Raw genomic sequence first — 27826 nt, 5'->3', positions numbered from 1 at the left:
TTAGATGCCACTGATCTAATGTGTTCGATAAGATTTTTTTCGATTTTATATATATATATATATAGTAAGGTTCTAGTGAGGACCCTCTTAAAAACGGAACAAGAGAACCTTTCATATAAAACAAGATTCTAAATATTTTTTAGCTTATTAAAAATAATTATTCATTAATATTATAATAGTCATTACATAAATTTTAAAACCAAGATTCTTTTAATTTATGAGATTCAAAAACAGATTCTTATAATTTATGAGATACAAAAACAGATTCTTAAAATTTATGAGATTCAAAAGTAGATTAAAAACTTGTTTTTTCACGAGTTTTTGAAATTTTTAAAGAAATTGTTGTTTGTAATTAATTTTATGGAAGAAATACAAAAATAAAGAAAACATTTACACCTTTTTTGAATTTTAAATTTAATTTTTAAAAAAAGTTCTTTCGTTCCCTTTTTAAGGGGGTTCTCTCTTGAGCGCTGGCCTATATATATATATATATGTATGTATATGTTCGTGGTGGGTTGTAAGATTGTAGAGAATAGATGGGAGAATGAATGTTTAATGTATTAAAAACGCAGCTGACAAAATAATTATAGTGATTAGCACACGTCCCTTAATAATCTGGGTATATTCCCTGGATACAGTCCTAGGACAAGTCTCAACTTGTATAGCTAGCCATCTGGCCTCTGTTCCATTTGAAAGACTACTTAATAGAAATAATTAATTCATTGCTGTTAGAACGTGTTGCATGGTACTTTACCTTGGAGGTCTTATTGCATCGTCATAGTAGTCCTCCATTTTAGTATTATGTAGAGCACATCTGGCTAATCCATTATATGCGGGACCGAGAGGTTGGATACCTTAAGTGATCATTAAAAGATCTCATGGTTCTTATACCTGCAAATGTGGAACAGTAGTTTGCTGAATTAGTTTCCGTCTCTGGAGCTTAAAATGTGAAATCTTAGCATTCTCTCGAGTTAGGGTGTTATCTAATGTCTCATCTCATGCTTGGATAACAAAGTTGGAGTGTGGTGAACAAGAGAAGATACTCCTCCTATAAATGTTAAATAGTTGACTGAGATGTTGATCAACTTGCCCCTGTGCAAGGGCGAAATGGACATAATTTTAGGGTACCGTAATTTAACAATTTTTAACATTTTAGGGTTCAACAATCCCCGTTTGGGTTTTAGAAATATTGAAAAAAGAAATAAATAAATGTTACACCGACTTAGGGTTTAGGGGCCCTACCCTAAACCCTAATTTAATCTAGCCTAGGAACCAAAAATGTAAACTTTTAATTAAACAATTTTAAAATTTAAGGGTTTAATTTAATAAAATGTTTAACATTTTACTGTTCACCAATCCCCTTTTGGGGTTTAGAAACAATTTAAAATAGATTTTTATAATTTTAGGGTTTAACAATTTTTAATTTGGGTTTAAATTTTTTTTTTTTTTAAAGATATGTGTAAAATGCTACCTGATGTAGTGTTTTGGTGCCAAAACACTATTCCATCTCACGGTAACATGGAAAAAGAAAAAGGAAAAAAAATTAAAAAGCCTTAACGCTAGTTGATCTCACGTTATGACAAAATTAAAAGGAAAAAAAAAAAAAAAAACAAAACGCTAGGCGAGGCCACGTTTTGCCAAAACGCTGAACGAAGTAGCGTGGTGACTAGTGAGGTGACATTTTCGGCAATTATTTTCAGAAGTGACATTTAGGACCATTTTTCACCCCAATTTAGGGCCAGCACCCTGTGCAAGGAGACGGAGGATGTGCGAAACAGAAAGAAGAAGACGCATACTCCCAACTTTGTCAGAAAGAAGAAGACGCATACTCCCAACTTTGTCAGAAAGAAGAAGACGCATACTCCCAACATTGTGATGGGCAAAATTTAGGGACTACTTGATAACATACCAGGTACCTTGAGTATCATGCCCGAAGGTAAATTTTCCAAAAATGAGAAAAAGGCAATGAATTAGAAAATGAACGAGGTCATGTATAAATTAAGTGTATCTAGGAAGCTGTTTATATGAGCTCTCAAGGTATTGACTTTCGAGTTTTCCTATAAGCTGGAAGCCATAGGGCCGAATTCTAGATTTGTCCTGTTAAAGCACCAGTAACATCTATGCTTTCTTACACCTGGTAGGTTTCACAGGTCATGTATAAATTAAGTGTATCTAGGAAGCTGTTTATATTAGCTCTCAAGGTATTGACTTACAAGTTTTCCTATAAGCTGGAAGCTATAGGGCCGAATTCTAGATTTGTCCTGTTAAAGCACCAGTAACATCTATGCTTTCTTACACCTGGTAGGTTTCACAGGTGTGCACCTACTGAAAAGTACAAGAACTAAATATGAAAGAAAATCTCCGTATCGTTGCTCGATAAATTGTTATTTACATCTGATTATGTAATGATTTGATTTTCAGATATGTTTCTATTGGGGATATAGCTCATCTTGGTTGCCATCCTCCTAATGCTGCTGCCGTTTATAACAACAGCAATAAACTTTTTGCACATCCTGTCGGTTATGATCTGGTAAGAATCTGAGATGGCATTTAACATTGATGACAATTTAGTTGTAGTTACTAGTTACCTTAACAAATATGACTGATATCAACTTGATTGCAAGCACTTGTTCTTTTCCTGCTTTGAGAGTCTGGAAATTGTAGTTCATCGTAATGGATACTAGCCAGCTTTTTTTTTCAGCCATTTTTTCAGCCAACTTCTTTAATCATCCGCACTTAATCCTATATGATCACATGTGAAAACATTCTTATGCCTGCACCTATCGTCCAAAGAAATGACTTTCGTGCATCCTGGGGATGCTACTACTACGAAACACCTGGGTTTCAACGAGGAACTATGATGATCCCACATGAGCGGCATGGCCTACATTCATACTACACCCTCTTTAAAAGCCTTACTGATGCCCTCTATGTTCGAAAGCATCCTTGACTACCTTTTGTCCAACATATTCACTGTGGTTGCATCTGTTCCTACAAAATTATCTACTTTACGTGCCCTGATAACTTTATGCTTCTATTCATACACAATAACTACAAATATAAAGCTATGCTTGGTACAAATTGTTATTTATATGATTTATTTGTCCCTTAACTAGATGAATATTATGGAGGGGCAGTTGCATACAATATTAATCCTTCGAACGAATAAACTTAAAAATCTATTAAAATATGTATACAAAGAAGCGCACTTGGCTTTTCAGTTCAATAGAACATTTTTTATATCTTGATTTGAATTAAAATCCTGGTAAAACCCTCTGAAATTGCTTAAGAAGTCATGGCTTTTGAAAAATATGTCTTCCATGAACTCCTGTTAAACTTTAGATCCTTTGAAGCTTAACTAGTTGTAAATTTAACTTTATTTTAGATGAATATAAAAGATTCATTTTCTAAATTGACTTGCTGCTTCTGAAGAGATTGAAATGGACTAGGTAAAAATTTATTCTTTATTGTATTGAAGGATTTGGTTCACCCAGTAGCATAGCCATTGTCTGTCTTTGAGATTTTCCAACGCTATTTAGACTCTTTCATCTGTGATCATTATCTTCTGACGAACAAGTTATCTTCTGATTTCTAAAGAGCAGTGTTATGATTTTGATCTTTTGGTAACCAGAGTAACTTTTGACTAGTTAACTTTTATCATGACCAACTAGAAATTTACAGATTAATATTAAAATAGGTCCAAGTTCAGTTACCTAAAAATATCTTCTGATGTTTATAGATCATTTCAGATGATATGAAAGTTGCATCCGAGTTAGAAAATTATAAATTTCTGATGTATCAAGATGACTAATAGTCTAATACAATGCTTCATTTTATTATTTTGCGGGTTTCTCTATATTACCTTATGCTACCTACATTATGGTAAGAACTTATAAATTGTATGAATAGGTTATACTTAACATGTGATTTATCATGTACTCTCTTAAAACTATTAAATTATGAACCAGTGATTTGTTTGGCTTATGGGCTAATAGAGCCATCATAAAACTTAAGGTGTCATTACTCATTAATAACTCAAGACCTTTGTTTGTCACTGTCATGTGTGTTGAGCTTTGAAAAGTTATATAGCAGTTCCGCCATATTTGAAAGTCTCATCATGTATTTTTGTATCACTATATAGATAATAGGATGCCTCTTCAAATGTTCTTTATTTTGTTACCTCTTTTCTTTGGTAACACAAAATAATTACTAGTCTGGTATAGGTGTGGAGGAACTGCTCAGATGACTATATCACCGCTGTATCAATATGGCTTCCACGTGCTCCCGAGGGTTATGTTTCTCTTGGATGTATCGTTGTCCCTAGTTATGACGAGCCCGAACCCAATACCACGTACTGTGTGGCGGAATCATGTGCTGAGGAAACAGTATTTGAAGAACAGAAGGTATGGTCAGCACCGGACTCATATCCCTGGGCATGCCACATTTATCAGGTGCGTAGTGACGCTCTTCATTTTGTTGCATTGAGACAACCTAGAGAAGAATCTGAATGGAAAACCTTTAGAGTTCTTGATCAACCAAGGCCTTCAGAATAGCAGTGACATGGATGATGTGTATATTGCTGTTATGCCAGACCTGCCTTCTTCTGTGAGATAGCATCCTCTTTTGGGGTGGTGTACGTTAATTTTTGAACCGATGTAATTATTGTGGTGCAAAGATTTTGTACAGTACAGATGTTGGGTTATATATATACACCTCGAGTATTTGAGTTCTTCCTGTTGTAATTTGTAAATAACAAATGCAGGTAAAGAAAAACAGGGAAAACATTGCAGTTTTGTTCTGAGATTCCGAGGGTGGCCTGTGTTTAGTATGTCTGTGACGCCTAAGTGGTTACATGTTCTTGTAATGGTTAAGCGAGGTTTCTGGGTAAGAGAAAAAACAGAAAATTGAGAAAACCTGAGGAACATCCCAAAATATATTTAAATAAGATTTTCGGTTCGAGTTTGGTATTTTTTTTCACTTTTCACAAGGTGCAAAGACATGTATAAGCTGGTGAGACATTTTTTTTGTCTTGTGGTGTGCAGTCTGGATCCTTTTCACTTTAAATGCATTTGAGAAGCTGGTCGAGTTTCAATCATGCATATTTAAGGGTGTTTGGCACAAAATGTCACTTTGGTATGAAAAATGGGGTGGTGGTCCAAAATGTCACGGCCCAAAATGTCAATTCAAGACACTATATGGTGTAGCTTTTAGGTAAAAAACTCAAAACGCTTTGTTATGTACCTTTGACTTTTTTTTAAAAAAATGTGTAAAAAGTAATATTAAGTTGAGTTTTGAAACCAAACACTACATTATTTTGGTCCCAAAATACTACTTTATCTAGCGTTTTATACATATAATTTTTTTAAGAAAAATATTTTTGTTTATTTTTCTCAATCTCTAGTTTCTGATGATATTTGTATTGAAACAATTAAAGTTTCAGCCTATAAGTTGTAAATGACATCCTCCAATTTGGAACATAAATTATTTCGTGCAGTCCTAAGATCTTAAGAACCTTAAATAAGAGCATTTCTTCAATTACAAATTTTATCTTTCAAAATTCAGCGTTGGAATTAATTTTACGAGGACTTACAACCGAATTTGGCTGCTATTCATCTAGTTTAAATGCTCTAACTACATTTCTTCTAAGGTTTATGTAAGTAACCTCAAAAGAGTTGATAATAACCTCATAAGATAATAAGATTTTTTTTCTACCTTCTCATCTGACGGAAGAATAAAAAGAGTTTTGTACAATTTCATGTGATGTGGTTATTTTTGTTTTTATTTGCTCGCCTAGCACAACTCATTAAAAGGTTTTTGTTAAATGTCTACTCCTCTAGCATGAACTTAAGACATATCAATCATTTAGTTTACTTCAAAATATAGGATAATTTTAGAGTTTCCAAAAATTTTCCCAAAAAACATAAGGTATGACTTTTTTGTTCGTTGTTTTATCTTAAAAGTGTTAATATTAATCACTCCTATTAAAATATTTCATAAAGCCCCCAAATGAAACAATTTGAGATAAAATGTCTCAAATGACACAACTTGAAAAAATAACTCTAAATAGCACTTCAAAACATACTATATCGTGTATCATTTAGAAAACAATTTTAAACGCCTACTTTGTGTAGCGTTGTTACCTTTTTTTAGTTCAAAATGTGTGATGTTTTGACCAATACTTATTTTTTATAATTTTAAATTTACTTCATGCCATGCTTTGAGAATGGAAATAATACAACAAAATACAATTTATAATTACATTATTTTTAAAATTTTAAGGTTAAACAATTTCCAATTCGGGTTTTAGAAATATTTTTAAAAAAATAATAAATACTACAATGATTTAAGTTCTAGGGCCTCGTGAAAGCCTAAACCGTAATTGAAATGTGGCTTTCAATTCAAAATTTATAAAATTTTAAGTATACTTTTGTACATTTGTATCCAAGTATAAAACACCCTTTAGAGTTCAACTTTTTAATGTATGATTTCAAATTTTAGAAATGAAATCAAATATAACATTACATTGGACTTATTCTGAGATTATTTCACAATTTTGTTATAAATGTTTTTGAAATTTGCTAATAAAATTTAAGTCAGAAGAAATACCTTCTCAATCTTTCATTAATATTTTACTTCAATAAATTGTCTCTCTTTACAACTTCATATAGAAATTTAACATGTATAATGTATTATCAGTTTTGTCTTCAATTAACAAGTTATTACATTTTCATAGTGCTAAAATACACTTACTTTTCTTTTTAACTAAAAATTTCATAAATGTAAACATACGTAGTAAGTTGATGGATTCTAATTAGATTTCAGCTACACGTTCTGACTGAATGTTTGCTTGTATGAGCCAAGTATAAAATTAATCCTATTTTCTTTAACCATTGTTAAGTTTAACGTTATATAGTTAAGGTTGTAGCTGATGTGACATGTATAAATATTGAGTTTTTATAGATTAAGAATTTTGAAACTTGAACAATTTTTTTTTTTGCTAAATGAACAATTTTTATTTTAATAAAGTGTTAACACCTTGTTTAAATTAAAATAATATTATTTCGAAGTAATTGCCCGTATCAACAAGAAATGTTCCAGTTATTCAGAAAAATGATAATTTTACCTCTTTTTAACACATATTTTACAGAATACCACGTCTTGAGGATAATGGTCAATAATACCTCTTGATAAGCTTTTTCAAAATGTGTAATAAAAAAACTTAAACTTAACAACTCAACTAACACCCGACACAGACATACATTATACTCGGTACACACACAATGTGCATGTTTTGAGACAATAAATAACACTTTATGTTTCGTTTTTTAATAATTAACCACAACTTAGAAATACATTATCGGTAACTTTTATTAATATTTAATATTGTCTTACGTTATTTTTGGGTTTTCAAAATTAATAAATTTTAAATTAATTTTTTAAAATTCAAGCATGAACCATAATTCAACAACTTTTAATATTTTAATAGTTCTCCATTTGAATTTTAAAAATATTTAGAATTAAATAAATAAAATAACACAACGATTTAATCCTAAACTCTAATTTAATCTAGGATTTAGGACCTCTAGAAAGCAAACTTGAATATAATCCTGAAATTGAATTTAACAATTTTTAATATTTTAGATTTCATCAATTGTCAATTTGGTTTTTAAAAATATTAAAATACGTTGAAATACACAAGAGCAAAATACCATCAGAATAACCCACTTGTGCAATGCGTATTAACTAATGCTAAGTATATTACCCATGTGAACAATGCCTAATAGCATTGTATTACGCATTTATAAATGTATAATAGCGATTACGCATTTATTTAGGAAAAAAATTTAGATAACTAAATTTTTAAAAATCTTAAATTTATGATCTAGTTGAATTTGATGTATGTACGGCTTGCTCATTTAATTGAACTCTAACATAGAATTATAATCTTAGATTAGATACAACCGTATATCAACAGAAGTGTGCTAGAACTAGGGCGGACCATTCGGTCGGTTCGGTCCGAACCGAATAGACCGAAAAATGGAATTAACATTTTTTCTTAGACCGGACCGGACCGGACCGAAATTATAATATGAACCGCAACGAACCGAAATAATTCGATTCGGTCCGATTTTGGATCAAACGGACCGAATTTTTTTCAAAAATAAAATTGTATTAAATTTTAAACCAAAAATTATAAAATCTAAAATATAAATAAACTAAGATCATACATAGAATAATAAGAGTGTAGAAATATAATTACAAATTTAAAATTATGACTATAATGTTAAGATATATATAAAATGTATATAAAATAAAATGATAGTATTTATAATTTGGTCTTTTCGGTCTATTTGGTCCGGACCGAGATATTTTTTAAAAGAACCGGATCGAACCGAATTTTATTTCGGTCTATTCGGTCCGGACTGAATAGACCGAAATTTCTGAAAAATCAGGACCGAACCGAACCGAATTAGCACGGTTCGGTTCGGTTTTTCGGTTTCGGTTCGATTTTGCTCACCCCTAGCTAAAACTTTAATACCACTGCTTAGTTGTTGTCTCGACACCACACATATGCAACAATACATATATTATAGCACATAATACTTTCAAATATATTTTCACTTAACCCATATTTTGATAATCAAATATACATGCATAACACATAATTTTGAAAACAATAGAAAGATCGATCGAAAACTTATCTCAAAACCCGACCAGATCTGAATTTGCCCCTTTTGACCATCTAAACGAAATTATCTTGAAAAATACGAAATACAAAAGTTGCAGAGAATGAAAAGACCTTTCCAAAAAGTTTAGAACCAACAAATTCTGACTTACGATGAATTTTCTACGAATTTTATAAGATGACTGATTTTTACTTAGAAGAGCCCAACGAATTTTAATACAAAAGACGAGGAAAACGAATATGATGTATTTATAATGATACAAAATTATATATCTTAAGCTAGAAGTTATCCGTATTCAATTCTGATCCAAATTAGGCCCATTAGTCTAATTCAATTTTAAAATCCTAATTCTTATCCAATTTTAATCCTTTTAATTCTATTGTTATGCCACGTTTTGGCATGGCAAATACTTTTTAATAATTCCTTAATTTATTAATTATTAATTATGATTAATAATTAATTGCTTAATAACCAAGTTATCCTCTCTCCGAAACGAGAAAATAATCAATCTCAATAAATCAATAACACGAAAATATCTCTCAACGATATTCTTCAAATCAGGAAGATATCACAACGCTCAGATTAAATCAGATAAAATCAGTAATTATCACATTAACGAAACTTATCCCTAAAGTCTCTTAGAGATAAGCCCGAATTTTACAGAACTGCGTAAGCTTGATCCAATATAAATTGGTACGCAGGCATCTTGGCAAAGGGATCCGATACAACGAGACAAATCGAGACACCTCCCAAGTCCAACCCCCATATTTTCATAAACCCTAATCTCACACTTACACACAAATCGCTCTAATATTCCAGCAACCCTCCGATTTCGTGTTGTTACGAAATTCCTCCAACAACATTTGGCGCTAGAAGGAGGGGTATTTTATTATTCGTGGAGGACGAATGATTTACAAACTTAAACAGATTGTTGGGTTTATTCTGAGTTCCGGACAATGGGGGGTCGACTGAGGCACTAGAACCAAAAAGTGACGCAGTAGATAAATATGGAAAACAAGGAGATCGGAGGTGTCCATATCATTGCAGTGTGCAACATCAACAAGGCAGTGATGAAAAATATAGGTCCTTGGTTAAACATTTGATGGGACCCGCTTGAAAAAAAGAAGAAGCAACGCTGGTGTGAAAAGAAATTGATCAACAGCTTGGTGGAGACAAAATAGGAGGATAAAAAATAAAGGAAGAATCCAGAGTCACGCGCAGACCTGCAGCTCGGAAAAAACGGAGAAGCGCGTAAATCAGAAACGCGTGAAAAAAATGAACCGGGAAGAAACTCTGGCGATAAAGACTTGTTCGCGGGCCAATGAGGATAAAACAAAAAAAAAGCACGCGACGGGGAAACTTAAAGATAAGTTTTTTGAATTTTAATTTTATTTTTGCTGCAATTAGATATATTTGTTGTTAGGATATTACGGGATGCATACATAAAATTGTGTTTCTAGATATTTTTATAAGAAAATTATTTAGTGATAAAATTCGTGCGAGTCACATATTTTTATTATTTTAAAATTATTGTGCTATTCTAATTTTAGACGACGCATATATTTTTGAAAATATCGTACGAGATATTTATTTTGGAGATTTGTTTTTTAGAAGATCGTACGAGCTGCATCTTTCTGAAATATAAAATATTTATGTTAGTTACATAATTTTGGGAAAATGTTTAATAAAGAGCATTATTTTCGGGAAAATAAATATCGCGACAATTTTAAATTGGCATATTTATTATGTTTGAATTGCGCGATAATACATATTTGTCAAAAAATATTTTCAAACTTGTGAATGAGAATTGCTATGTTGGGTAGCTGAGACAACCACTTGGAATGATATACACTACCGATTGTGAACTTGTATTGTTGACACCTTACGCCTAGATAGGCAGAAAGATTACAAACCGAAAGATTGAAGGTACGAGCTCACCTTATCTCAAGTATGGAAAGAGATTCAAGGTGCGAGCTCACATTATCTTAAGTACAGAAAGAGATTGAAGGTCGGAAGTTCCACCTTATCTTTTGCTGAAGGCATGTTTGTTGATCTTGTTACATTCATATAATACTAGCAGTTCACCTCAATAATACAATTTTACAATCGGTTGTTATATCTATCTTGAAGTGTGTACGCCAAGGTCCAACTTAATAATGATATTCGTAATGTTTTTTTTAAAATTTGTGCTCGCACAACCACAAACAAGGGAAATATGTATCTTTTTCGGATCTTGCATGGTTTCGCACTTGCATTTGCATAATTATTTCGAGCACGAAGGTGCTCCATGTTATGTACTAAACTCTGATTTTTAGTTGTTTCAGCGATCGAAGAATATTTAGTTCTCCACTGCAGCAAGCTACGCTGAAGAACTGGGGGTAGTTGCTATGCCACATTTTGGCATGACAAATACTTTTTAATAATTCCGTAATTTATTAATTATTAATTATGATTAATAATTAATTGCTTAATACCCAAGTTATCCTCTCTTCGAAACGAGAAAATAATCAATCTCAATAAATCAATAACGGAAAATATCTCTCAACGATATTCTTCAAATCAGGAAGATATCACAACGCTCAGATTAAATCAGATAAAATCGGTAATTATCACATTAACGAAACTTATCCATAAAGTCTCTTAGGGATAAGCCCGAATTTCACAGAACTGCGTAGGCTTGATCCAATATAAATTGGTACGCAGACATCTTGGCAAAGGGATCCGATACAACGAGACAAATCGAGACACCTCCCAAGTCCAGCCCCCATATCCTGAGGGAGTACAGAATGAAGCTCAACCCCCAGAAATGTGTGTTTGGGGTCGAATCAGGGAAGTTTTTGGGATTTATTGTCAACCATAGAGGCATTGAGGCCAACCCCGCCAAGATACGAGCCCTACTCGAGATGAGATCCCCTCGACGGGTGAAGGATGTTCAAAGCTTAACGGGGCGAGTGGCTGCCCTAAACCGCTTCGTCTCAAAGTCCTCCGATAAATGCCAGGAGTTCTTCAAAGCAATTAAAGGAGTGGGGAGGAATTTTGAATGGACAGAAGAATGTGAGGAAGCCTTTTAGAACATAAAGAAGCATCTCAGCAGCCCTCCAATATTGTCCAACCCAGAGGCAGGTGAAACTCTGGTCCTATACTTGGCCGTCTCTGACTTTGCAGTAAGTGCGGTATTAGCGAATCTTTCACTCTACCCAGAAGCAGAAGGTCCAACAATTATTCCAATAATTACATATCCGATTTGACCTACCGAGAGGAGGATGGTATCCAGCTCCCGGTATATTATGTGAGTAAAAGGCTAGCCGACGCCGAGACTCGGTACACAAGCCTCGAAAAGTTAGCATATGCTTTGATCCTGGCCTCCCGAAAGCCCAGGCCCTATTTTCAGGCGCACAAGATAGAAGTGCGAACCTCCTACCCCCTCAGACAAGTGATGCACAAACCAGAGTCTTCTGGTCGAATGTTAAAGTGGACGGTTGAGCTCGACCAATTCGAGGTGGATTATAAGTCAATGACCGCAATCAAAGGCCAAGCCCTGGCTGATTTTGTGCTAGAATTTCCTCCACATCAAGAAGTGGAGTCGGGAGCCCTTTTTGTCATATCTAGCACAGAAGAAGTTGGGCTGGAGAGCCAAAATAGTGCCCCATGGTGGAGCCTATTTGTGGATGGAGCATCTAATGGTGATGGAGCATGAGGTGTAATTGAGCTAATCAGTCCAGAGGCGCACAAGATCAGACGTGTGACCCATCTGGCCTTTCATGCAACCAACGATGATGCTGAGTATGAGGCCCTGATCAACGGTCTCAAGCTAGCTTTGGAAATGAAGGTGGAGAATTTGAATGTGTTTAGTGACTCCATGATTGTGGTCTATCAGATAAACGGGGGGTATCAAGCTAAGGGGCCGAGAACGGAGCTTTACCTGAAGTGCGCGCAGAGGATAATCGCAAGGTTCAACGAGGTGAGGCTGGAACTAATCTCGCGCGGGTAGAATGAAGGCGCAGACGAGCTAGCTAAACTCGGCTCGCGTTGCGAGGCCACCCTGCTAGGGGTCATGCCCCTTGATATACAGAGGCAGCCTAGTATGCCCGAGCACGAGGTGGGCAGCCTCAATAATAACCTCGGCCCCACGTGAATGACACCTATCTTAGCCTACATAAAAGATGGTTCACTCCCGGACGAAAAGAATGAGGCAAAAAGGATAAAATACAAAGCAGCCCGCTATGTGATATACGATGGGGTCTTATATAGAAGAGGTTTCAGCATGCCCCTCCTCAAGTGCATAGATGGTGATGAGTACAATTATATTCTAAGGGAAGTACACGAGGGAATTTGTGGTAATCACTCGGGAGGTAGCTCTCTAGCTCAGAAAATCCTCCATCAAGGTTCCTATTGGCCAACAATAAAAAAAGATGCCTTTGAATTCTCCCGAGCCTGTGATAAGTGCCAGCGATATGCCAATTATTATAACAGGCATGTGGCTCCCCTAACATCCCTCATGAGCCCATGGCCCTTCGCTATGTGGGGGATTGATCTGATTGGAGAACTCCCGAAGGCCAAGGGAGGTGTCAAGTATGCGGTGGTTGCGGTAGATTACTTCAAAAAGTGGGCAGAGGCCGAGCCTCTAGCCACTATCACATCAAAAAAGCTCAAGGAATTTGTGCACAGGACTATTGTGTGCCGCTATGGCATCCCTTACAAGTTGATATCTGACAACGGGAAATAGTTCGATAGCAAGAAAATATGGGAATTTTGTGAGCAGCTGGGGATTCAGAAGAGTTTTAGTGCGGTTTGCCACCCCCAAAGTAACAGGCAGACATAGGCTGTTAACAAGATCATTAAGCACACCCTGAAGGCAAAGCTAGAAGAGAAAAAAGGGACATGGCCAGAAGAGCTCGCCCAGGTCCTATGGTCTTACAACACGACACCCCGAACTACAACTGGATACACCCCTTTCTCTCTGGTGTATGGGTGTGAAGCTATGGTGCCCGTTGAAGTGGGGGCATGATCTTTTTGGAGGGACAACTATGACTCAGAGGCAAATGAGGTCAACCATCGGCTCTATTTGGACATGATCGAAGAAACTCGGGAAGATGCTTAGATCAGGGTAGCAGCATATCAGCAGAGGAGGTTAGGCACTACAATAGTAAGGTTAGAGACCAGACTTTCAAGGTGGGAGATTTGGTTCTGCGCCGGGTCATGCCGAACACCAAGGTGGTGAGTCACGGAGTCTTTGGAGCGAATTGGGAAGGCCCCTACAAGATAAAGTCGGTGCTCTGGGAGGGAACCTACCACCTCAATGATATGTAAGACAAGTTGATCCCGAGAGCCTGGAACGCGGAACACCTCCGCAAATATTATCAGTAATATTATTCTTTTCAGACTTAGTACTATCTTACAATACTCATAAGTCTCGGGGGGTAGTGCCATATAGGTGCCTCTCTGAGACCACAAATATGCACTCCTTTCACTTTCCATTATCTATGAATAAACAATTAATATCTATTTTATGCACTTGATATTTTAACTCCTGTTAATAGATTAAATACCCAGCAGGGGAGTCCATCCTTGGGAACCCATGCGAAGACAGAACGGTTGTTTTATTAACATGTTAAAATCACAAGTCAAAGATATGAGCACAAAACAGATAAAAGATGAAGATAAAAAGAGGTATCCGGCTCGCAGGACCACAAATGCGACCCAGGGAGCCCAACCCTCCATCAAGCATGGCCAGGGTCGCATTATGCGAGCCTATGTGCCCGGCTCCAGAACGCGTGCAAAACTTGTAAGTTAGTAATGATGCGAGCCTGTTCCACTTAGCATTTTTTGTTAATTTTGTTTGATTGAACAAATGACGCGAGCTGATTAATTAGGCTCGCTGTGAAGGTGTAACGTCTGCCATACGCGACCAGGGTTATGATAACTTCTGGTCAGTAGAGGCATGGTAAGATTACACAAAAATAAGGAAACTAGCTGGCATAATAAAGAGGAATGCGGGCACAAAAAAGTTGGGATTTTATACAGACAATAGATAAATAAGTCAGGCCCCAAGGCAGAATACTTTAAATACAAACGCGAGGCAAGAAGGGTGCCCGCCTACCCATTCAAAAGTCTAGTTTCAAGATAAAATTAAATTTAGGGGTTATCAGCCTCTTTCTCCCGAGCTTCATCAGCCACGACCCGGGCCTGCTCAGTTACGAGTCGGACCTCCTCGGCAATCTGGGCGTCCCGCTCCATCTCCAGCTTCAGTTTCTCGGCATGCCTAGCTGTGCCCGCACCCAGAGCTGTCCAATCAAAATCAGGAACCTTCTTGATAAAGATTTTCATGAAGTTCCTGGGCCCTAGGTTCCTAGCATCAGCGAGGGCGGCCTCACGACCCTCGGTCAGGGTAGAAACTGACCCCTCCAGCTCGAGCACCCTACCCTCGAGGCTACCCTTCTTCTTCTTCCATGCCTCAGCGGCCAGGTCATGAGCTTCCTTCTGCTCCCTTAAGGCCTTGTCATGAGCAGCGTTCAGGTTAAGTATCTTCTGATTATAGTTGTTCACCGGCGTAACTTTCTCCTGCCCATGCTCAGCGACCTTGCTCTGAAGATATTTGACCTTAGAGTCGAGCTTTGTGTTGGTCTGGCTGAGGGCTCGTATCTCTCGAGCCTTAGACAGCTGATAGTAGTATACCTCGGCCGCAGCCCGGGACAGTGCATCCTGGTTAACCTCGAGAGCAGAATAGGACCAATCCTTTACATTCTGGTCGCTGATGTGACCTTGAACGAGCCGGATGAATGTGGTCGCGACTGTGCTGACAGAGGAAGAAGTGGGGAGAAGGGCATCAGATGGAACAACCTTTTTTGGGTCGCGCTCGCCAGTCTTCCCATCCTTGTGGCTTCTATGCCATTTCAGCTGAGGAGAAGGCCCTGACCCCCTGAGATGCTCGGTCAGAGTAGTCATGCGGGCTGGAGGGTTAGCCTGAGAGCGGGCCGCTGTGGTCGCAGCCGTGGGTTGAACCGGGCCCGAGGACGCCGCCTGCTCTGCCTCTTTCATAAAAGGGATAGGGGAGATAGCCATTTCTGAAAATAAAACAGTAAAGTGATGTAGTAGTCACAATAAAATATAATGGAAAGAAGTAATGCGAGCAGCAGATAAATGCAGAAAAATAAAGTACAATGCGAGGTGAGATGCATGTGGGAAATGTAAAAATGCAAGCACACGAGCTCGCACATGCGAGCAGACAGGGTCGCATGTGCGGCCCGATATTCTTACCCTTTCTGGCTCTCTTATTAGGTTTCTTCTTTTGAGGAGTCAGCCTCACCCCTTCCTTCAAAAACCCACACACGACCAGGTTCGAGGTCGTTATGAGCTTTCGAATATCCCTATCCGGCTTAGGAAGATCTAGAAGGCTATCCACATTTATTTTTTCTTGTCCCACAAGGACAGTGCGAGGCGGGGTGGCTGGAGATGAGAAAAATAAAAACATTTCTTGTTAAAGGAAAGAATATGGTAGAAAAGACGAGAGCGGCTAGGGAAGACTTACATGGATTGTAATAAAAATGAGTCTGGACTCGAGGCACCTCGTGGATATAAAAAAAAGGGCTCTTCCACTTCCCTGAGTTACTCGGCCCATTGTGGATGAGGTTCTTTTTGTTAAAGCACGGCCAGACAGAAAAATAGAAATATCCGAAGTCATTGGGGGAATGCTTCAGATTAAGAAAGTAGCTGAGCTGCCTCGCTGTGAGAGGAGGAAACTCACATTTGTTGTACATGATGTATAATGCGAGGGCGGCCCGGTATCCATTCAGGTTGATCTACAAAGACGCGAGCTGGTAGTACTCGCAGATGTCCTTAATGAAAGGATGAGGAGGAGAGGAGATTCCTAGCCTCAGAAGGAAGGTAGACAAAACCATACGAGGCACCCTGCCTCCATTCTCCGAATGGTTAAATCTGTAGCACCTCATGTGAGGCAGGGGCAAGACAACATGACCCTCGAGCTGGAACTGCTCAATGTGCTCGGCCAGATGTTTCTGAGTCAGCGAGGTGGGCAGGTCGCGGCAAGCGAGCACCTTAACCTCCTCGGTTGCAGTCGAGCTCTCCTCCCCATCAGGAAGGATATGCTTTTTGATGATTATTTCACCCTCGAGCTGGGGCTGGGCAGGAGGCACGTAAGGTTCAGGAGAAGCCGCGGGGACGTAGTTATGTTACAAATCTTAAATTGACTTGTAACATCTGCCACCTCCTCGCTCTGAGGAGAATCATAGGACCAATGCGAGCCGTCCTCTTCACCCTCGAGCCCCAAGATGGGATATTCAACAGCTACGGGCTCCTTTCCTTTCTTCTTGGTGTCGTAGTATGCACTCCTCAGATCGCTGTCAGTAGATTCCGAGTCAACATGAATGGGGTCGAGGTTGTTAGATGCAGCTTGCCTCAGGCGGGCCGCCCTCTCTTCAACCATTTCCCTTAAAATCTCCTCAGCCCGTTCTTAGTCCAAAGGAGCAGGCTCGCGGTTTAGTAGCTCTTCCACTATGAGGGAAGCTGGTATGTTGGAGAGATCCACATGTCTGTTTCTCCAATCATAGATGTTCTTTTCCCTGGTGTAATCCTCAGGGTTCGGGTCGAGGTGAATATTGAGCGAGCCGGAACCTCCTGCTCGCATCGAATTCTCGACTCTGGCAATGTTTAGGGCCCCTTGGGGGTGATAGCAGAACCCGGGGAAATGGGTTGGCTGAGATGGCCAGAAAGAGAAGTCAGCTCGTGTTAGAAGTCCTTTGAGCCTCGCTGCTCAGGAGGGTATTGGTTTAATGGAGAAGGAGTAGCTGAAGAGCGAGCCGGGCCGGCGGAGGAATGAGCCGGGCTCGAGGAGGAGCGAGACGATCCGTAAGAGCGGGATGAAGACGCACTTGACATCTGTAAAAGATGGTGAAAGTTAGTGTGTGGCCCTAAAAAAACCAAGTATGGGGTCGCACCTAAGTGTCCTCACAACTCACACGGGATCACACCTAATTATCTAAATGAGCAGACGGGCTCGCATCGCATATCGTGATTGTGTGTAATCGCATCAAGTTACAAGAGAATGTGTGAGCTCACATTGCATGTTGTGAGTGTATGTGAGCTCGCATCAAACAAGTGGTGTGTGCTCAAGTTGAATGACTAAGTATGAATGTAAGTGGGCTCGAATCAAAGAGTACCTGTTGGAGAGGTGTATGAAGATCCTGATGAATCTGTGCCGGGAGAATATCGCCGCCGGTAGACGGTTCTTGTGGAAATGATGATCTTCGCCGTGTTAGATCCTTGAGCAAAGTGAGCAGCAATTCGACAAATGTTCTTGGAAATGTTAGAAATGAAATGAGAATCCCACATATTTATAGGGGATAGGAAATAGAAAGAGGGAGTGACGCGTGTCACCATCTTAGAGGTGGACACAAATCCCCACGCCAGCTGTCCAACAGCTGTCATGCGTTCAAAATGCATGTTAGATGAAAGGCATGCGAGGTGAGGCACGCGAGGCGGCTTGGTGCGACCTGGTGGGCTCGCACCTGCGAGGCCATGAAAGACTAGAAAATTCCTAGCCTCAAGATGCGATCAGGAATTTTGGGGGTAGTTGTTATGCCTGCTTTCGGCCATGGGCCCTAAACAGGTCCCTGTAGGTGCACTGAATAGCTGGACTCTCGTGTGTGGGCTAGAACCATGGATTAATATGACTTGGGCCAACACATGCGGGCTGGGCTCGTGACATGCGAGCTGGGCTCATGACATGCGAGCTGGGCTCATGACATGCGAGCTGGGCTCACACTTGTAAGGAAGGCTCACACTTGCCATCTGGTGTCCACACACGAGGTGGGCTTAGGTGTCCACATGCGAGGTGGGCTCATGTGACTTCACGCGAGATGGGCTCAGGTGACAGTATTCGAGCTGGGCTCGGTTGCCCACACGCGGGTTGGGCTCATGAGCCCACATCTTATGAAATCAAAGATAATATTGTATTTATTGATTAAAAAGGAAGGCGGTGCGGGCCGAGGCCGCTAGGCCGGCCCGCATTAGAGGACTTTGTGTTCGACATGGAAAGTGACTCATAGATGACTGAGTTGCTCGTATATTTCGGGGCCGACACAGGTTATTCTTACAATTACGGGAAGAAATGCGGAGATGCCGCGAGATCGTAGGAAGCGTGTGGAGCCGGTCGAGATTTACGTGACTAATTGGCTGAAGGCCTGACTTTATCGTGGGCTTGGGTTGCACGGATTGGAGAACCCTAACCCTAGCCTACGTGACTTGTTCTCCAAGGACTACGTAAGGCTTGATCCCTATAAATAGGGTACGTAGGCATTTGTATGAGACATGAGTCGACACTTGATAGAGAATAACAAACCCTATTCTTTCTTAAGGAGTCAACATACAAGCTCAGCCACCACCATACATAACCTTCCTCCGCCCTCAAATACCGTGTTTAATCCTTGTTCTGCCCATTAATCTTCACAACACTGTTATACGAAATTCTTCCTATAACATCTATTATTCTATTATTAATCTATGCTAAAATTTACGGGATATTACATAGTTAAAGAGAATTTGAATATAAACATCCAAACCCACCACCGAATGTGCACGTAAAAGTCTCAAACACCCTTATCTAAACTTTTAAACAACTCGCGAAAACACGTAACTAAAGTTAACTACACTAACTCGTCCAAATTGAAGCAGAAGAAAAAAGTAAGAATCAATGTATTGCTGTAAGCTTCTTGTTCTAAAACCAGCAGCAGTCCAATTTACTTTCAATATATTTTTTAAACTCTTGTAAATACAACCTTAATTTTACAGAGCATACGACTTCTTAAAATACACGAAGATTACAAGGGATTCTTTTGGATTTAGGATTTAAAATTGAATCCCCCTAACTTATCAAAATCCAGATGGAGTTATAATTTTTGTATAAATTAATAAGACTAATATATAATCCGTGCTCGCACGGTTATTTTTATCATTATATATTATAAATTATAATTTTAATATATTGTTGATGAGATTCGAACCTTATATTTTTTTATTAATAATTTTTTAAGATTATATCTAACAAATCTCATCAATTTGATCTGTTCTCTGGATTGAGTGAATAGAGAACCAACCAACAATGTTTCGTGTTTAATATAATAGTATAGATGCATACATGAGCATGAGCCAATACCAGTACCAATAACTCTGCTGCTCTCAGGTGCTTTCTTGTAGTCCATGATGCATGAGAGAAGAAAGACAGATCGGGACGGAAAGAAAAGTCCCTATGACATTATGTTTGCAGATGAGATATCATCCTCACCCTTCCTTGATCAACTTCTTGCATTCACTATCGAAAGAAAGGTATCCCTAACTGTTATATTAAAGTCGAAACATTGAAACATTAAAAATTTTGCTGTTTGAATTGTTTTATTTAAGTTTTCTTACAAATCTAAACACTTGATTGTCTCCGGGACGAGAATTTATGATTATGCCTTCTGAGTCAGAGTCTGTTGCTTAAATGCAGTTTACCTTGCTCAGGCTTAGGGCGCATGATCTCATTGCAGGGCTTGTTCACGTGGTGTGCGTGAGCCCGCAAGGTTTACCTAGCACGCACCTTAAGGTAGCGGCCGTGGGTTACCTAAGAAAAAAATAAAATAACAGAGACTTGATTTTACAAGCTTAATTGGTAGTACTAAAAGCTATTAAAACCCTGGTTTGACAGATTGAAACACCTGAAGTTTGCATTGTTTCATACTAGTATTAATACTTCAGGGCGATTAAAACCTTAATTTGACAGCTTGAAACGTTTAAATCTCGAATGAATCAACTGATTTCCTCCACCGAGGACTCTCCGGAGCAGCTGGAACACCTCAGACAGTTTGGTATGTTGATCTTAGGTGGTACGTTGTCCTCTGTTTACCAACCTTACCTTTTTCACATCTTCCACTCGATTATATCTTTGTGCATTTGTATTTGTTGATCGAATTATCACAACAGATACCAGGCTAGGTGACCATCTAAACTCTCAAGTGATTTCCCTCCTCGTTAAGTTCCTCGATGATAAGAAAGATTATAAATTCCAGGTTCTTTTGCTTTCTTTTGCTAACCCATTGTTATTGTTATTGTTATTGTTATTATACTGTAGTATATCGTATCAAAACTGTGAAAAACTTTTCCCACTATGTCACAGCTTTATTCTGCAGTAGCCCTGGAACATACTGTATCTTCAAAATTTGGCAGTGAGTTTAAAGATACATCAGTTCCATATCTTGTGAACCTTATTTCTTCTCCAGATTTGCCGGTGCAGACGCAGGTAACCTCCTCCTCCTGTCCTTATAATATTTTACTTCACTGTTTAACTAAATGATAGTATATTGTTACAGCAGCTGTTCTTATGTGTAGGCTCTGTATACATTGATTACCATAGCCAAAGCGTATCCCGAATCTTGCAATGCTATGATACAAAATAAAGCTTTGGATCTCCTGGTATCCATTCTTACAGAAAAGAGCAACCACTTTGAATTGTTAGAATATGCTGGTGGGCTTTTGGCAGTCTTCTGTCAGATTTCACCACATCTACTCTCTGATAAGGTACCTTATCAGCTACTCAGTTTTCCATAAGGTACCTTCTCAGCTACTCAGTTTTCCATTTTTAAATCTTAATATACTGTTGACATGCTTGGTCTAATCATTCTTGAATTATCTTGATAGATGCATAAAGTTATTGGTACTATTAGCACCGCCATTCAGTATCGACAATCCTGGTCGGTAATAGTGAATGTATCTCTAGCGCTTTCAATTCTCTCTGACAAAAAATTGGTGGAAATTGGAACTGCAGTCATCCGTCTTCTAGAGCTGATTAAGTCAGTAGATTTGTTCCATTGTCTCTTTCGACAAATTTGGTAGCAATTTTTATTTATCCTGTTTACTTGTGTTGCAGTCATCGAGAATATTTTGTATTTATTTCTGCCCTTCGAACAATTGGAAACTATGTGAGATGGGGCAGTGATGAGGATATCCAGGTATGGTCAAGTGACTAATTCTGTATGTGCTTGCCACACTTTCCACTTTTGGCTACTGAAATTTTCCTCTTTGGTAGGACAAACTTGATAAAGATATAAAATGATCCAGTGTAGTCCTCTTCACACCTAAGGTTTCGAGAGAGCTGGTTACTTAAAATGGTATTCTACTACGTGAGTCATGACATTTAGCTAGATCCGCTACTACTACCTGTTTGTAGAAGCGTCGTCACAGCATCAAATCTCACCTGTCAAGGCTATATATACGTTAAAACATGTCCTTCAACTAGAATCATATTTTTTACTAAAAATTTGCAAGTTGGATTTAGAGTAAGGCTTATATTTCAGTGATTTACACACCAATGAGTAGGTGAACTTTGTTGATCTTCAAAGCAGTTCTTCCTGGTATGTATTTGTTTATGCAATGCGCCATATTTCTTGCAGTTCATGATGGAGCGATCTTTACTGTCACGCCATGAGAAATTGTTATGCCATGAATTTACGATAGTGAGGAAGGAAGCTTGCTGGATAATATCTAACATAATTGCTGTTGCAAATAACTCACAGATACAAGTAGGCTCACATTTTATTTTGAGATTATTAAAAATCATAATTCTTTGTTTGTAGCTACATGTATTAATGTTCTTCCCTGTTTCTGATTAATCAGAACTATCTAATCCATGTAACTGGAACTAACAGGAGGTAATTGACATGGGCTGGATAGACGCGCTCATCAGACTTGTTAGAACTGACAAGTTTGAAGTAAAGGAAGTTGCAGCTCGTGCAATTTCAAATATTGTCTCTGGTAGTAACAAGAAGCAGTTTATGTATGTCTTAGAACCAACCTTATCTTACGTTGTGAGTAACCAGCTCATCGAAAACCTTAGGTGTTAGAGGAAGACCCCGCATCAATCTTATAGTAGATTCAACACTTACATTACAAGTTACAACTCCGGAAGTTCCTATACCTGACTGTGAACTTGCATTTTTTGGACTGCAGGTATCTTGAAAATAATTGTTTTCCAGTTTTGGATGATTTACGCTTCTTTCATTGTCGCGATAATCAGCGGATTGTTACTCTCTGTTCTAATATTTTACAACTGGACAACATCAGAGCAAGAATGGCTAGTGGTTCTACTACTGATCACGCGAGTGCTGAATATGCTAGACAGGTTGAAAAAATTACTAGGAAGAAGAATTCAAGAAGATGCAAGAATAGCAAAGGGTAATTTGATTTGAATCTGGATGAGTGTTTAAAAATTTGTGACTAATGTGATCATACTACTGTTCGAATGTATTTGACTCGTTTTCACCCGACATTTAATCTGGCCCGAACGTATTTGACTCGTTTTCACCCGACATTTAATCTGGCCGGCCTCACAAATTAAGTAGTTTCAAATTCAAATTATACAAATAAATTACCTAAATAACATTAACTCACTGCTCAAAAAAAGAACATCAACTCTAATGTTGGGTGTATGTAATTGAAAGATTTAAAGATTTTAATCGATGAATTTTTCAAAAAAACAATGAGAGGTTTGATGTGCAATTTCACAGAGCCGAAGTCTCATAGAATCTGTGTATTGTTGTGATGATTATAGTAGAATCCTCCACGACCTGGTTGAATTTGATCAAGTTTCAAAGATATAAACTCCAAAATGATCTATAGTTTTTTTAATATCATGAAATTTTAAAGAATTATTTTAAATAATGCTAAAACTACAAAATATAGTACATAAAATTGTTACAAAATGATGTGTCATGACTGATTTAGCATTATGAAATCCTAATAAAAAGAAGAGTAAAAAATTTGTTACAAAATGACGTGTCATTGCTGAGTATGGAATGATTTTATTGGTGTTTTTGATGTAAATGCAGGGGGGTTCATATTCATATAGCTAATAAAATCCTTACACGTGACATTTTGTAACTTTTTTAGTAACCAATTTGGTACCCCTAGCATTTTCCTAAAAAGAACTTGGAGAATTATTTAAAATCTAAATCTAAATCGAGTATCTTCATATTTTAGTTGATTATTCAATATAGAAAATGAATGCATCCAAATTTTAAAATTTTAATTTTTTTTATTCAAAATCCTAAATAAATGCACCCACAAAATATGTTTTGAAGTTAAATTTTTTATCTATATAATACACCAAGTGTGATAAAATTTATTCATGAGTTTAAATGACTAATTTGCCCCTATTTTTAATATTTATTTAAAAATTTTGTTGTTAACGAGAATCGAACTCATGTCTATTCATGAACATATTCATATTCATATCAATGACACTTGTATTTTTTTTATCATACACATAACATGTGAGTGTCCTAGATAATAATACTTATTATTATTAACTTCAAACATGATTATAATATCATCGTCTTGAATATTACCATTATCATATTGTCATTTATGTTAGATATTTTATTCATTAAAATTAGTGAGATATTTTATTAATGTGCAATGACAAATTTACCCTTATTTATGCTAGGTATTTAAAACTATTTGTATGCACATATTTTCAAATGAACTTTTGTCACATTGGCATACATATATAATATGTGTGTGTCATGTGAAAGAAACAAAATATAAAATTAAACATAAAATATGAATAGATCACATTTATATATACATATGTGTGTGTCTGTATGTGTGTGTCTGTATGAATATTTCAAATTTAAGTAAACTTTAGGTTTGTAAATATAATTTTTTCAACAACAAAAAAGTACCATAAATATATATAGTTATTGGATCATAAGATTGAATTTAAGATATAAGATTAAACATTATACATTAATCGATGAACGATGTACACTCGACAATTCATAAGTCATTTTATTTGTTTTGAAATGATCAATATATCCACACATCCAATATTTAGTTGAGGAATGAGGATATTTAAATGATATAACATCTACCTAGATGGTAATATCTGAAAAACTAATATTTTTTGTCAAAAAAAAGCTTACATTAACGTTCGTGTAAGTTTTACTTTTTTCAGTATACGACTTTAAGTTTGACTTTAATTATATATTTTTATACTTTTAAAAATATACGACTTCTAATTCGGTCATAGTTGTGAGGGACTGTTTAACCAACAATCAATTTTTTTGGTCGTTGGATCATATTTTCAACGGTTAGGATAATAATATACGGTTCGCTCAAATTTGAAATTGAATACAATTAAACATATGTAATAATTTTTAGTTTACTTCGTGTGAAAATACTGAAGATTTCATTCTATGGATTAACTTTTGAATTCTATTTTCTTTTTAAATATTTCCTAACTTAATAACCTACACCGATTACAAAGTATATGAAATAAACAAGAAAATGTATAATTTGCTTAATGAGCTAAATTAACACCGTTGTGTAGGTTGATAACGTCTTACATGCAAATCATACATATTAATATTTATTCAGCTTATAATAGGGCTGTAAACGAATCGAGCTGTTCGTTAAGCTCGTTCGAATTCGAGTTCGATAAACTCGTCTGATAAGCTTATCGAACTCGAGTTCGAATAACATTTCTTGTCTGATAATCTTAACGAACCGAACTGAACTTTTAAGGTGTTCGGCTCGAGTTCGGTTCATGTTCGGCTCGAGTTCGGTTCGTTCTCTAAGCTCGAGTTCAGTTCGAAAAAAATAATATATATAATATTATATGTATAAATAATATATGTATTATTAATGATATATATTATTTATATTTTATAGTTATTTCAAATAAATATTTTATTTGTGAAAAATATATAATTAATAGTTTGATACAATTTTTTACCTAAAATAATATTTAAAATTATTATTATTTTTTAAAAAAATACAAATGTTGTTCGCGAACAGTTCATGTTCGTTTGTGTTCGGTTCAGTTCGATATGTTCGCGAATAGTTCATGTTCGTTTCGAATATTACCGAACTCGAGTTCGGACAAGAAATTTTGTCCGATAAGCTTATCAAACAGTGTTCGGTTCGTTAAGATTTTGTCCGAGTTCGGTAAAAATTCGTCCGAGTTCGTCCGAGTTCGGTTCGTTTACAGCTCTAGCTTATAACATATATATGTGAGTCGTGCACAAATTACAAAAAATAATCAAAAATACTATAATTATATGTTGCATAAAAAAATATTGTAGAAAATAACTTGTGTCATGCACTTTGTTACTATGCTAGTTCCAATATGAAATTAAAAACACATTCAAATTTGATTTGATAAAGCTTATATACACCCACTAAATATGTTTTAGAGTTGAATTCACTTTTATCATTTCAGTTATATTAATGTATCAAATAGATATTGAGAATGAATTTTATTTAGAATTTTAAGAGTATGTTATAAAGTTGTGGTTGATTTTACCTCGTTTAGCATTTCAGTAGCTGAAATTTTATATTTACGATGCAATGGCCAATTATTATTTATATACTTTAATAGCTAAAGATCACATTTCTAAGAAAAAAAAATGTGTGTTCTAAAAAAGATGATCATTACTCATTAACCGCCTTTTTTAAGTGCGAAAGTAATATCTAGCAACTATATTATAAAATTATAATTTAGGCGATCAAAGTGATAAAACATGTAAAGTCCAGTCACCACTTTTGCAAATCTCAATATCTAGCAATATATATTTAAATTTCTTTGAATTTTACACATATTTTCATGTGCATAAAAACTACGAACTCCACATTTTATTTTTTAAAATTATTTTTTATAAATAAAAATTTCAATATTAAATCTATTTTAAAAAAATTTAAAAAACAGAGTAATTGACACTTCGTAGATCAGTTCTTTGGGGTTTTTTTATTCGGGTATATATTATGTCTACTTACAAGTTGCACCTTTAACTATAAATGTCGTTTCATTTTGCACCCTCGAAACAAAATTATGTTAAAATTGATTGTTAATGTTAGTTTGACAAGGTGTAAAATCGGAAAAAAATTAGTTTATGTTATAACATAATGCACCTCATAATTTTCAAATTTTAAAGATTAAAAAATCAAGTTTTATTAACCAAATCGAAACTCTCATCAAGTTCTAATATATTTTATCCTCCAAATCACTAAAAAGAGGTAAGAAAAAAAACTAAACTCGATTCTAGGGTTCTTACTTCGAATTATAAGTTCAATTTTAGGGCATTGATCATAAATTTGGATACTATAGATAACTCTTACTTGTCACTTGCAATGGATTCATGTATTTATTATTTTATTTGTAAGTTTCGACTAAGAAATCAAAGGATCTGGCTAGCTGTTCTTGTAGATCAGAATTTTTTCAATTTTATTCATGATGTACTAATGGTAAAACTAAAAAATGGTTAAGGGGGAGCAAAACAAAACGATATTTAAAGTTAATTTCTGCAACTTGTAAGGAAACAAAAATTCTGTAAGAAATAGGTTATAAAGTGCAATTACTTTAGAAAATAACATAATATAGTTTTATTTTTTATCCATGTTGTGCAAGACATGCTTGTACTATAACAAGATTAAGTCACATTAACAATCTTGAGATTTAGTTGTTTGATAATAAATTTTGTATTCTGTATTGTATTACTTGAGTATGTAAAATTGTTAGAAGATTAGACTGGTTCTGTGAACAGATTCAAGCTAAGGAATAAACTTTGGAAGAAGAGCAAGCCATGATCATGTCTCACAAAAAAGTGTAGAAACTTGGAGTTGAATAAAACTGTTCTATGAAAAATGTTCAAAGTCAAGATATCGACAAGTCATAGATCAAGTTATATCGAGAAATAATTCAAGAAGTCCAGAATGACTTATCGAGAAGTCCAAAATGGCTTATAGAGAAGTCTCAGAGATATCGATAAGTCAAATGAAGATGTAGAGAACTGGAGATATCGACAAGTCATTTCTGCATGTAGAAACCTCAGAGATATCGACAAGTCAAATGAAGATGTGAAGAATTGGAGATATCGACAAGTCAATTTCTTATATAGAGATCTCAGAGATATTGACAAGTCAAAATATGTATGTAGAGATCTCAGAGATATCGACAAGCCATTTATACATATAGAGATCTCAGACATATCAACAAGTCATTTCACATGCAAGGATCTAGAGACATCGACAAGTCAAGTATACCTATAGAGAACTCAAAGATCTCGATAAGTCATTATACTTATCGAGATGTC

At 36.4% G+C, this 27826-nt stretch overlaps 1 protein-coding gene and 1 long non-coding RNA gene across 3 annotated transcripts in view; both read left to right on the top strand.

The window, feature by feature from the left end:
* LOC141684416 (uncharacterized) overlaps positions 1 to 4963 on the top strand; it is a 47802-nt gene extending 42839 nt beyond the window's left edge. For both annotated transcript variants that reach the window (XM_074489392.1, XM_074489391.1), the window contains exons 63-64: positions 2422 to 2530; positions 4224 to 4963. In XM_074489392.1, the coding sequence (XP_074345493.1) occupies positions 2422 to 2530; positions 4224 to 4553 (439 nt within the window). In that variant the 3' untranslated portion in view covers positions 4554 to 4963. The remainder of the gene's footprint in view (positions 1 to 2421; positions 2531 to 4223) is intronic.
* Positions 4964 to 21054: 16091 nt separating this feature from the next.
* Positions 21055 to 22015, top strand: LOC141683480 (uncharacterized). Its single transcript, XR_012560313.1, has 3 exons — positions 21055 to 21288; positions 21378 to 21529; positions 21607 to 22015. It is a non-coding gene; the product is annotated as an uncharacterized LOC141683480 (long non-coding RNA).
* Positions 22016 to 27826: the final 5811 nt, after the last annotated feature.

This window comes from Apium graveolens, chromosome 9 (assembly GCF_009905375.1).
Source record: "Apium graveolens cultivar Ventura chromosome 9, ASM990537v1, whole genome shotgun sequence".
In the NCBI taxonomy this organism is placed as follows: domain Eukaryota; kingdom Viridiplantae; phylum Streptophyta; class Magnoliopsida; order Apiales; family Apiaceae; genus Apium; species Apium graveolens.
The sequence above is the reverse complement of the archived record's forward strand: the minus strand, read 5'-3'. Positions and strand labels throughout refer to the sequence as shown.